The sequence below is a fragment of the Mus musculus genome, chromosome 11 (genome assembly GCF_000001635.26).
Source record: "Mus musculus strain C57BL/6J chromosome 11, GRCm38.p6 C57BL/6J".
In the NCBI taxonomy this organism is placed as follows: Eukaryota; Metazoa; Chordata; class Mammalia; order Rodentia; family Muridae; genus Mus; species Mus musculus.
The window spans coordinates 22,893,558-22,907,133 of record NC_000077.6 but is presented as its reverse complement, the minus strand read 5'-3'; the positions used below and the strand labels follow the sequence as shown (position 1 = coordinate 22,907,133).

Genomic DNA, 13,576 nt, shown 5'->3' with positions numbered 1-13,576 from the left:
AACTGAATAACTTCACTAGTGTTTTCTGAAGAGTGGAGATGATAAGGTTAGCATATCAGAGCAAGGGATTGAGGTTGCTCTGCACGCCAGCTCGGGTGAAGAAGCCGAATGCCATTTAAACTGTCAAACCCGGTTTTTGCTGTGTAGTTGAATATTAGAATCATTTCCCAGTTTGACTATAAGAAAAATGCTTAGACTGGGGGCTCTTCCTCTCCTAAGGACTGGCAATGATGGCCAGACTAGAACAGAGCTGGGACCCGCGTCACTGGCAACTCTAGCCTGGAGCCTTGCTTGTTTCTGCCCTGTCAGACTCCTGTCCTGTGCTGTGGCCACTGTCACAGCCAGCTGCTGCACCTCTGGTATTCTTCCACTCACTCATGGATGTGTGCTTCCTGATTTAACACTGGCAGCCCCAGAGTAGGGTATCAGAGGCAGCCAGATGAAGCTGACTTCAGGCTGCCCCCAAAGGCCTTGGCCAGACTATATCATAGAGGCCTAGTGTGTGCCTTTGAAAAAAATCAGAAATAGTGTGTAAGTAACCAATATAATTTTTTATCTTGTTGGATAAGATAAAAACTGGTAAAATAAGGCAGGTGTTGGGCAGAGGTTCACTTCTCAGGAGTGCTGAGTCACTCTAGGAGATCCTTGTTAACAGTCTCAGAAACCTTAGCAGTTAAGCCTATTTAAATCGTGAATTTACAAGCTCAGAAACTACAATCCAGGTAACCTTAAGACAGCTGTAAAACGATGGTATCTTGGTTTAGATTGGTGTGATTTCAAAGCCCGTGTTGACTAGGCATTAGTATATAGATATGCACACATAAGAGAGCAGTACAGTCAGAGAGAGTATGGCAGTTGTCTTCTTTTCAAGCTTATTAAATTTTCTAGACATTCAGAGGGACAGCTTGCTTGGCAGGTAGAATCAGGAAATTTCTTAAAGATGTAAGAATCGGGCTGGAGATATAATTCAGAGCTATAGTGCTAACCTCATATGCACGAGGGCCTGGGTTTGCTCCCTGCTATTAAGGAAAGAGACAGACAGATGATAGATAAATGGATTTTGGCTGTTTGTTTTTATTCATAATAGTGTATGTGTGTGCTGCCTGCTGCCTGTTCTGTGTTTCACATGGTTGCCAGTCAAGCCTTGGTTCTACGATCAAGACATTATCAAAGGCTCTCTCTCCTCTTTACCCTTGGCTTAGTTGGAGGATGGATTTGGGTCAAAGATGAAAGCTATTAAAAGTTTAAGTTCAAAATTTAATGCATTTATTTTCTCACATTCCAAAAGTACTCGATCTGATTTTTTTTAAGTTAGTAACTTGATTTTCTTAGATAACAAGACAAAATTGACAATTCCTGTGACTGATAGAAAAAAACAAAAACAAAACCAAAAACAAAAACACAACAACCCAGGTTCAAGCAGGTATTTTGGTTCTACTGGTGTAAAATTAGGATGGTGTGAGAAGAAATCTCGTTCTGGAAGTTTGAGACATTGGTTCATAGACCAACAAAGGTAGCTTTGGTTCTGGCTCTCTTGAGGACAGGTGTCTGTAGCCAATCCTCCTACCCTGCCACCTTTGTACCTACAGGAGTCAGGATAAAATGCCGCAGGAACTGAATTTATTTATTTGCAGCCTGGGTCCCAAGCCCCTTACTAACTGGGCTGTGCTTTCTCCCCATGAAATGACTACTCCTGTGCTCAGAGTTCTCTAGATACAGCCAGGACATGTTCATCTACAGCTCCCTCCCCTTCCTCCTCCCCCCTTCTTCCCCTTCTTCCCTCCTTCCTTCCTTCTTTTCTCAACCCCTAACCTTTCTTCCTTTTCCTCCTATGCTAGGAACCAAACCCATGACCTGGCATTTGCTAGGCAAGTGCTCCACCCCTATAAAGTGGTGGAGGACTTTGAGTATCATATAAACATCAAACTTTCCTTTGAGTCTTCATTGAAGTTAACAGAATCAAAGACCTGTTCAGGTGTGGATACATTATTAACTATCAATGGTGGAATTTACATTATCTATAAATGTAAAAATATAAGCTGAGATTGTGAAATGACCAGGTGTTTAGGTTCTGAAGCCAGCCAAACCTGAGCTTGCTTGCTTGCTTGCTTGCTTGCTTGCTTGGTTAGTTGGTTGGTTGGTTGGTTGGTTGATTTTGGGACAAGGTCTTTCTCAGTAACCCAGGCTGAGGTTGAAGTCATTATGTAGTCCAGGTTGGCCTTCAATTCCTGGTGACTCTCCTGTTTCATCTCTTTCTCTATTGCTGGGGTCATGGGCATGAACAGCTCTGCTTGGCCAGATGTGTATTTTAAAATGGTTTTTTTACTTACTACTTCTGTGGCTTTACAGATTACTCATTATCTTTCTGTGAAATGGGATAAAATGATCCTCACCAGTGTGAAGTAAGGTATATGCTTAGCATATATTACGCATTTTGTTGCTTAGTCTTGTTACCATGTTTTATTATGTTAAACATGAAATTGTCTTCCTCTGAACTTCAAGTTCATTAGCACTTTCCCACAATCCTCCCCTCTGCTCTTTTTTTGGGGGTGGTGGAAATACAGGATGTTATGTAGCCTAGGCTAGCCTTGAGTTTACTGTGCAGTGGAGGGTAATGAACTTCTGATCCTCCTGACTCTACTTCCTCAGTGCTGGGATTACAGGTGTCTGTGGCCATCCCGTTTATGTGGCTGGCACTAGCAGTGAAAGCTGGGGCCCTATGCACCTAGGCAAGTGCTCTGCCAGCTGAATTATGTCCTCACTCATGTTTTTCTCTCTCTGTAGCTTTTCCTTCTCTGAAGGGCAAGAGTGAGTCCCCGTGTCCCATACCCACACACCTCCTTACCTCCACTTCCAAAACTTTCAGTATCTACTACATGAATGGTGGTGACCACAAAAGAATCTTAGATCTTCCCCAGTTAGGAGCTGGCTGCCTTTGCCTGTCTTTCACACAAACCTGATCTTTGAAACTCCAGCTTGTAGAACTGTGGACAATTTTAAGTAATCAAAATCTTAATTTTCTATCAGTGGGACTATAATATATCAAAGCTCATAAAATCAATTGTATTTCCTGACAAAGTTTGCTAGATTTAGCTCAAACCATCTGCTTTGGGTTAGAGGGGGAAATTCTGCTAATTCTACAGTTGTTGAAAGTAGCTTACTTCTGGCTTTGTCTCTTCCCAGTTACCAGGGACTGTTAAAGGATCAAATGAGATCATGCATGTGAAAAGGTTTCTAGTTTAATGTGAGAGCTGATCATTGCATTTGAACAAAGGTCCAGTACCAACTAATGTCAGAACACACCCTCAAAACAGAGATACTATTTCCTCTCTGCTCACCTTCTACCCATTGCCTCCAAAAGCTTATCACAGGCAGAGCCAGCAAGCCCCTGTCTGACTTCCCTCTCCTTCCCTCAGTCTTACATTTTCTCTCAGAGAATGGTATGCAAGAACATGACTTAGGGACACAACATGCATGCAAGGGATTAACCAGATCTAGGAGTAGAGATAGAGAACACTTTTGTGCTATTCTCTAGTCTTTCTGGCAGCTTTGATTCTGGCAGTACTCACAGGTTAAATAATGTTTCAAAATAAAGGTCAGTAAGAATGTGGCCAGTCACTGTGTGTGCGTGTGCGTGTGCGCATGTGTGTATGTGTTTTTTGAGTTTGTTTTCTTATTTTTGGTTTAGCTACTTATTCTTATTTGCATAGTATGTTCAGGAAACTAAGAATTAAGTATGAGGTTGTTGACATTATCATATCGTCCACAAACACCAGATCCTTGATAATCCCAAGAACTCTTATCACTGGACATTGTTATTACCTAAATTGTACCCCCTCCAAATTCTATACTTAAGCCCATTCTGCACTTCAAAATAACTATTTTTGATGTACCTACTTAAAAAAAAAAAGTAATATGATCCAAAGGAAATGACATCAGTATGTTAAAGAGACATCTGTGTTCCTATGTTTACTGTAGTATTATTAAGAATAGACAAGTGTGGAAACAACCTAAGTACTTGTTTACAGATAATTGGTCGAGGGAGATATACATCATCATGAACCGTGAGTCAGCCACAAAGACAAAAAAGAGAAAAGGCTTATCACTGCAGCATCTCTGCAGCATCTCTGGGCCTGGGGTACATGATGTTAATTAGAACAAGTCAGGCATTGGGAGAAAAGTCCTGCCAGTCACTCAGAAATGCTATATATAAATGTTCATCTCAGTCAGGCATGGTGGTGCACACCTTTGAGTCCAGTGCTCAGGAGGCAGAAACAGGCAGATCTGTGAGTTCAGGGCCAGCCTGGTCTATAGAGTGAGTTCCAGATCAGCCCTGCCTACACAGAGAAGAAACCCTGTGTCTCAAAATTAAACAAAACCAAACCCAAAACATTCATCTCAGGCTAGGGAAATAAATAAATGAAAAGAAAGGCAGAAGCAGCTCCTGGCTAACTGTCCCCTAATCTCCACACTTGTGGTATAGCATGTGCCCTGCCCCCACCCCAAATATGTAAAACATATTTAAAATGATGGAAGGTGAGGACTGACAGGTGAGGTTATTCTCTGACCTCCACATGTGTGACGTGGCATGTACACACCCCCACACATGCATACAAGTCCATCTCGTTGTCACTGCAGGTCAGTAGTAAAATGCGTGCGTGACTTGCATAAGGCCCTGGATTCAGTCTTGAGCACCCAAACAGTTGATTTCACAGAAGGTGAGAGCAGGGTGTCAGTGACCCAGAGGCTGGAGAGGATGGAAGGGGGAGTTTAACCAATGGGTCCCAAGTTATAGGTGGGAGCAAGATCTTTCACAGTTAAATGTCTATAGACAATACATTGCAATTTCCAACGGCTAGAAGAAAGAACTGGTGTTTTCACCATTTAAAAATGAGATAGATATGTTTGACTTGATTTAAGCATTAGACAGTGTATGCAAGTTTCAAAATATCCCATGGTACCCAATAAATCTAAACTTTTTAATGTTTTCATTATCAGTTAAAAATCAATTTAAAGGCCAGATGTGGTGGTTCACACCTTTGCCCCCATCATTCAGGAGGTAGAGGCACTCAGATCACTCTAAGTTTGAGGCCAGCCTGGTCTATATAACAAGTTCTAGGCAAGCTAGAACTTCACAGAGAATGAAGCCCTGTGGGGGTGGGGGGAGTCACAGTTATGGGATTAGGGGATGGTTTAGTCAGTAAAGTGCATGGAAAGGCTTGAGTTCAATCTGAGGAACCCACCTGAGACAGCCAAGTGTGTTAGCATAAGCTTGTCATCACCATGCTGGAAAGACAGAAGACCAGCCCTGCCCTCAGTGAGCTCCTGCCACTAAGAGATTTTTGTCTCAAAAGCCAAGGTAAATGTCTGAGGACCAACAGCACAGGTTGACCTCTGGCTTTCATATGTGTTTGTACATGTGTGTGTGCATACACACACACACACATACACACACACACACTCACACACTCACACACACACACATACACCTGAAAACTGAAACTGAAAACTCACAGGCTTGAAAAGGTTATACACCTTTTTTATGAAAAGCAATAAGTGAGGCTCCTAGGAGCAGTTAGTGACAAGAAGAACAGCAGTAGACAAGGGTTAGTCAGTGAGTTCCTGTACTTTATGCCAACTGTGTCTCCTCCCATGCTCCTCGTTTCTCAGAAGGTTTTTGCTTTAATCAGATAGAAGCAGCTCCAGCAAGGGATCCCATGATTCTCAGTTACCTTCAATTCAGAACAATCCGTTTATCAGAGTAGAGACTCTTGGGGTAGGATATTTTGATCCCTTTTAATGTTTAGAGAGGAAAATGTACAGATAAGAATATTAATCCTGTGATTCTGCCTGTAACAGACAAGAGGCCATTAGGCATGTCCCTTGACATACCTAGAACTTAATTTCATATTCTAGAAAGTAAGACCTGTAAGCATTTATGTTAGTCTAAAGTTACTGTTCATGAGGTAGGAAAGACTATCTTGGATTTGCTCTTCTCGTTTAAGGCCATATAGAGTTAGGGTTACCTGGGCCATGTGAGATTTCTGCCACACAAACATCAAAGACCCTACTTTTTGATACTACCTAGATTGGCTCACCAATCCTGAGTGACTGAAGGGACTTTATTGGAGGGAGATCTTGTGAGAGAGGTCTTACTGCGTGGAGAAGGACCTGAGAAATATCTATTACTACTTCAAAATCTGGTCATCCTTTATAGTTTTCTATCTAAAACTTCCCAGTGAACCTATCACAATTTCTTTTTAGCCTGAGTTGCAGATGGCCCAGGATAACTAGAGACAAATCACAATTCTTTTATTATTATATAAGTAGGGACAGCACTGACTTTGAAGCCAGCCAGAGCTGAGAATTCAATTATCTGACTTGTGTCATTTAAAAGATTTCTAGATGGAAGTTAACCTTTCCTGACCTCAGAGTTCTCATCCACAAAGTAGCAATACCTAGGTACCTACCTTAAATTTATACCATGTCAATTGAGCTGCCAGACAGAAGAGCCTCTCATAATGAGAACAAGGGCATCTGTCTCTGTTTACGCTTGTGTTTTATTGTGGATACTGTGGATATGCTTTGTATGGTAAAATATCACACAGGCTTAAAGGCCTGGAGTCTGGTTTGCTGTGCTAGGCCCTGGGCCTCTGCACCTTGCTCATGCCAGATAAAGAACCTTAGCTAGAGCTCGAGTCTTAGTCACTGTTGTGTCACTGTGAGGAGACACTATTACCAAAGCATTACATTTGGGGGCTTAAGTACAGTTTTAGAGGGTTAGTTCATGATCATCACGGCAGGAAGCAAGCAGGCATGGTGCTGGAGCAGTAGCTGAGAGCTTTATATCCTGATCAGCAGGCAGAGAGGGGGTGTGGAGGAAGGAGATTGGTCTTGGGCTTTTGAAACCTTGACGCCCATTTCCAGTGACACACTTCCTCCAGCAAGGCCACTCCTAGTCCTTCCCATCCTGCTCATCATCTGGATGCAAATGTATGTGCCTAGGGGCCATTTTCATTCAAACCACTACTGCTGTCTTGCAGGTTTTTCCTTAAACATCTTTTTGTGTTTTACAGGAATCTGAATTTTTGTGTCTGGAATTTGATGAAGTTAAAGTCAAGCAAATCCTGAAGAAGCTGTCAGAGGTAGAAGAGAGTATCAACAGGCTGATGCAGGCAGCCTAACTGAAGAGAGTATCAATAGGCTGATGCAGGCAGCCTAACTGAAGGCTGGAGGAAGGGGCGTTTGAAGTGAAGCTGCTCACAGACTTTCTCCACTGACCCTTTGAAAGTCCTGTTTGCCCACTGGTGTTACCAAAAGACATTGTATACATGCATGAAAGTCTTCAAGAATAAATAAAAATATATTTTAAAAAGTGGGTAAAAAAGAGAAACCTCTCAAAGTCCAATCTTGCTTGTCTCTGCTTGTTGGGTTCTTTATTTTCCCATCTGTTCCACTGGAGAGGGTCTCATATTTTAGCATGCATAAAGATTATGAGGGACATTTATAAAAACATACTGAAATTTGCCAAGTGGTGGTACACACACTTTTATTAATCCCAGCACTTGGGAGGCAGATGCAGGCAGATCTCTGAGTTCCAGTTCAGTCAGGTTTACCTAAAGTAACCCTGTCTCAAATAAGTAAAAACAAACAAAAAGTGAAATTAAACAGGAGGCTGGAGGGTAAGCACTCATTTAGTGTGCAAGGAGGTGAGGCAGGTTCACCTCAGAGCCTCAGGGTCAACAGAATTGACACTTTAGAATTCTTTCCAGCTGTTGTTTGTTCTTGGGAGAGCTGTTAGTCATCCACACAGGACACATTGTGTATCATATAATATTCTGGATATTCACCCTCAGAAAGTGAGGAAGGCATTACAGTCGTGTAGATAGTGCTCACCAGTGTGTGCTCTAAGCTGCAGTGTAGTAGAACCTGCCTACCTGAACAAGATTAAACTGGAATCTAGTGAGATTCTCCTGGGACCAGCTGATGGAGTTGAATAGGTGTGGTATAAATCTAGAGGTTGGGTTTAATCAGACTAGGGATACTCAAGCTTTTTAAAAATTACATTCTTAGTTTGTATGTGTATGTATGTATGTGGGATAGAACACACATGCTACAGAATGCCTGTAGAAGGCAGAAGACAAGGAAATTTCATTCTCTCCTTCCATAATGTGGGTTCTAGGGCTTGAACTCTGATTGTCATACATGATGGCAGCAAGTGATTTTCTCACAGGGTGTGCACGCACGCACAAGAAAGAAACCCAACATCAACTTCTGGCCTCCACATGCATGTGCACCAGACCACAGATGTACGCAAGGACATGCAAATATGCATGTCTACCCAGAGTAAGAGAGAGGGACTAATGTAATGAAAACTGTTTGAGTAGAAGTATTTTAATGGACTTTCCTTTGTTGAGACACAATGCTTGGAGCATCACCAGTTGAGGAAACAGGTTCATCTTGGCTCACCAATTTGGAGGGTTCAGTCCATGGTCTCTTGGCTCCCTTGTTTTGAGCCTGAGAGGCAGAGCATCCTGGCAGAAAGCAGTGAAGCCTAATTACACACTTCCTGCAGCCAGGAAGCTCTGAGAGATTGGAAAGAAGCAGACTTGCAGCCTCCTCCATGGGTGTGTCCCTACTGACCTAAATTCTGTCCACTGGATCCCACCTCCCAGCAGCACCACAGGCAAATGACCAAACCTTTAACTCACAGCCTTTGGGGGCATATCCAGGACCACCACAGCACACTGCAAGGATCTTCCAGCCAAAGGCTTCAATCCTTGTTGAACGTGTTTGTCATCTGATCCTGAAGTGTGGGAAGCGTAGCTGCCTGTGTGTTACAATGCTGTTCTCTTGCCTGTGGTAACAGCACTCTGGCTCTCAGGAGTCTACCCTAGGTCTTCTGGAAGTTCTTCTTTCTAAATAAACGTGGAGACACAAAGCTTCCGACACCCCATCTGAAAGCACTGGCTCCTTCCCTTAGGAAGGAATTAGGAATTTGGAAACAATGGCTTTAGATGTAGATTTAGATGTAGCCCTCAAGAGCCCTTCAGAAAATGTCTTGAAATCATAGAGTACATCCAGGGACTAAAAGCTGTACAAGCATCTTTCTGTTCCCAGGGCACTCCCACAAGGTCTAGAATTGGATAAAGTGTCCTGCTGTGAAATGGAGGATAAGAGTGTTTCTTTGGATAAAGGCCTGAGGCAGCCTTGGAAGGAAGGACCAATAGCCATCTCACTAGTGTCGACTCACAGGCCATGAAGGTCTGTGGAAGCAGGAAAGAACCATTCACACCTGCGTACTGTTTTGCTGAGTCACGCCATTGCAAACAATAACTGCGCAAGTGGTGTGGGCTTTTAAACATGAGTTCTCCAAACTCTGGGTCATTAGGAAAACTGCTGTTAATGTATATTGAGTTTTCTTAAATGTTTAGGAAAGAAAACTGGTTTGTGAAGACAGTCTCCATATTTCATATTACACATTTCTAATTAAAAAGATGTTTTGGACAAGATATTTTATATTTACTGATTTTTAAAAGCTTATTAAACATAAGCCATAATAAGCTATATTATTCTATAAAATTCTATAAAAATATAGAGACATACTCTATACTCTGCCTCCTGGTTGCTGGGACTAAAGGCGTGCGTCACTACTGCTGGGCAACTGCTTTTATGTAAAGACATTAGAGGGTTTTATGTGATTTCTATTCTTTCACAAGCCAGGGATATGAATTGGCACAGATCTCAGAATGACTGATGTTGAAACTGACAGAAGTTATTTTAGCATCCTGTCAAAAATGAGGAAACATCTGGATAGATAGGCAGTAGACTTGTACAAGGGCATGCAGGATGACCAGGAAGGCATTTCAGGGTTGCTGTCTTCCATGTCTTTCTGTATGTCAGGGCCTTGGCAAAAAAACGTGATTATAAAACTAAATGATGTCCTTGCTCATTGTATCTCGATACTATGCTCACAGCCAGTGCACATGGATCTCTGCTTCAAGAGCCCTGGATTCATGAGTAAAAGACACACATATGTAAACACACACAAAACCTATGTATTTTATTATGCCTTAACTAGCTCAATGACTGGGCACTTCTAAACCTCCCCTCAGCTAGCACACACTCCCCTCTGGTATTCCTAAATTAACACTTTCTAAAATCTACACTTTATCTCTGCTACCCCAGACCAAATCGCAGGAGTGGCCCAAGGGGCTGCTCTTCCCTGATTCTTCCATGGTTGGGTCTCTGTCTTCCACAGCTCTCATGTTTGTATCCTCTTCCTTCCTTTTGTCCTGGTGAATCTCTTTCTCCTTGTCTTGTGTTTCCTCTCCTGGAATCCTCAAAGTCCCATCAGTGTCCCCTTGCCCAGCCATTAACCACTGGCTCTTTACTGACCAGTCAAAAAACCAATTGTTGGCAGGGACCCACAGCAGACTTTCAAATTCCCATGTAAGCACAACATGTCTACTGACACATGGGGCCTGGCATGAGCCCATTGTCATGTGCGTTCTGTGTCCATAACAGATCTGACTGTGCTTGAGGCTCCTATTGATTTTTAGACAGCCTGGTTCTATTTGTGATGGCCTAGGTCTACTTCCCACTCAGTCACCCATTGTTGCTCTGCTGCTAAGGTTGAAGTCTACCATTGTCCAGATAGCCTTCTGAGCTTGGAGCAAAATGGTGGACTCCCTTTAGCAGATTCCCTTTGGCAGTGAGCCTTTCCTCTTCTCAATCTGAGAGATCTCTGACCCCACACCTGCAGAATGTCACATAGCCTTGGTTTGATTATAGGTTCAGCTTCCTTTCTCCCAAGAAGAACCTGCTCAGCTAGCATCTGGGATTCCTGAAATACCTCCCCATGCTAATGAGGTACCTCAATCACCCCAGTATCTTAGCTTTTGGCCAATGACCTTTGCCCACCCTGCATATTCCTATCCCCCTTCCTCAAAACTATATAACCTGTGAGTCACCCAAGTAAAGTTGATCTGTCTCCCCAAAGCTGGTTCCAGTGTGTCATTATTACTGTCGATACTCATGGGCCGTCCAAACCCTGTTCTTCAACTCTGCACCTGTCATCTTCATGGGCCAATGACCTGGGAGAGAAGGGAGACCCACAGCCCATCTCGGAGGGTAATGTACAACATGAATGGGACTTCCTGGGAGCCCACAGCACCGAGGCAGGTGGGTTGTGCCTGTCCTCCCAGGCTTTCCAGCAGTTTAACTCTCAACTATTAATGACTCCTAGCAGCATCCTAGTGAATTCTGTAGCATCTGTACCCTCATTTCCTAACAAGGCTTACTTCCCTGTGATGCAATTAAATGACCAGGTTTTCTGAAGCTTTAATTATCAAGCTGCACATGTTCCTGAAACAACAGGATTTTAAAGTTTTAAGTCAGCACAGAATTGTATGTATGGCCAGGCGTGGTGGCGCATGCCTTTAATCCCAGCACTCGGGAGGCAGAGGCAGGTGGATTTCTGAGTTCGAGGCCAGCCTGGTCTACAAAGTGAGTTCCAGGACAGCCAGGGCTACACAGAGAAACCCTGTCTCAAAAAACCAAAAAAAAACAAAAAAAAAAAAAAAGAATTGTATGTATGGAGTAAAAAAAAAGTAAGTTTCTTTTATAAAAAGGGGGGTGGGTGCTATAGAGATTGCCCAGCTGCTAAGAGCACTGGATGCTTTCCCGGAGGACCTAGGTTCAGTTCCCAGCACCCACATGACAGCTTACGACTGTTAGTAACACCCTCTCTGGCCTCAGTAGGCACCAAGGCATATGCATAGCACACATACATACCTGCAGGCACATAAAATACACATAAAATAAAGACAAATATTTTTAGGTTAAAAAAGTTTCTCCCCCAGGAGTTATTCTTAACAATTGATGCGCTTCGTCCTGAATGCTCCTGGTCCCTGTGAGAGCCCGTGTCCATGAGAACATAACGTGTCTGTGTCTGTCTGTCTGTCTGTGTGTGGACTTATTTTAGTAGTTACATTTATATAGTTATATGTGTGGATTCAGCTTTAAGGCATTATTTTAGTGGTTCTTAACTTACAGATGCAATTGAAATCTAAGACTCCAATAAGATCCAGGGAGAAAGCTCAGTGGATAAAGATGCTTGCTGCCAAGTCTGATGACTTAGGGTCCATCCTCAGGACCCACATGATGGAAGGAGAAATTACCAGCTCCTAAAACATGTCCTCCAGTGTCCATCTACACATGATAGATAGATAGACAGACAGACAGACAGATAGATAGGGTTTTAAATTTTTAAAAAGTGTGATGAAATCTACACATTCTCTTCAACTGAAAAGCCCCACATACTAACATTCACATATTAACATTAGCATTGAGGACCTGAGTTTGGTTCTGAGCAGCTGCATAAAAAGCTGAGTATGGAGTTGCTGGCTACCACTGAGGTTCACTGAGAAACCCTGTCAGGGAGAAATAAGGGTAAAGGAGAAGAGTAATAGACCAGAACACCCTGAGTTTCTATCCTATGTATATATACATGCAAAGCTGTGCATACCTCACACATGGACCCAAGCACCACACACACACACACAAGCTAAGCTAATCTAAATTTATAAAAGGTTTATTTATTTATTTATTTATTTATTTTTGGTTTTTTGAGACAAGGTTTCTCTGTATAGCCCTGGCTGTCCTGGAACTCACTTTGCAGACCAGGCTGGCCTCAAACTCAGAAATCTGCCTGCCTCTGCCTCCCAAGTGCTGGGATTAAAGGCGTGCACCACCACGCCCAGCTGGGTTTATTATTTTTAATTATGTGAAAATGTATGTATCCATGTCTGGGTATGTGCATGTGTGTGCTGGTTCCTGAAGAGGCTAGAGGCACTGGATTCCTCTGGGGTTGGAGTTAAAAGTGGTTGTGAACCTCCTGACAGGGGTGTTGTTTCTAGAAGACCAGTAGTCATGCCTACCTGCTGAGCCTTCTCCCCAGCCCAATAACTGAATTTTCCTATGTGGATTGTGTGAAGCACTTTGAAACACAACCTCACCTCTTTGCTTGCTGAACTTGCCCAACATCAAAGCACCTCTTTCTTGTCACATGTTTTCCCTAGAGCTGTGAGCTTCATAAGGGCAAGGAACATTTCTTACACATCTTGATATTAAAAACCTTCTCTCCATGTACTGAGCACCAGAATTCCCTTTACACTGAAATTCCTGAGAGGATCTGCAAACATACTCATCAGGAGATCAGGTAATTGAGTTGGGCATTAACTAAATTCATGGTTTCCATTTGGTAAGGCAAAGAAAGCACAGAATCCAGTAGATTTGGATCTCTATCACAGCACTGTGCAGGCTTCTCAGGCAAACTCACCTTGTTCATCTGAAGAGGAGTGACAAGTCCCTCTACATTACATTACACCACATTACATTACATGTATTACAGAGCCAGACAATGTGGCGTGAATGGGATTTGTGGGACCCTGTCTCAGAAAAGGAAAATGTCAACAACTAAAAAGACACATTACATACAGAATCAAGAACTGATTAACCGGGTCAAATTCTGGCCGTTAACTTACTACTACATGACTTTGGTCAGCTCAACAGC

The 13,576-nt window shown here is 42.8% G+C and overlaps 1 protein-coding gene across 4 annotated transcripts in view; it reads left to right on the top strand.

Annotated features, from left to right (window-relative positions):
* Commd1 (COMM domain containing 1) overlaps positions 1-7,406 on the top strand; it is an 84,812-nt gene extending 77,406 nt beyond the window's left edge. For 2 of the 4 annotated variants that reach the window (NM_144514.2, NM_001361661.1), the window contains exon 3: positions 7,077-7,406. In NM_144514.2, the coding sequence (NP_653097.2) occupies positions 7,077-7,184 (108 nt within the window). In that variant the 3' untranslated portion in view covers positions 7,185-7,406. The remainder of the gene's footprint in view (positions 1-7,076) is intronic. The other 2 variants (XM_017314316.2, XM_006514563.4) reach the window with 2 other exon arrangements.
* The last annotated feature ends 6,170 nt before the right edge of the window (positions 7,407-13,576 follow it).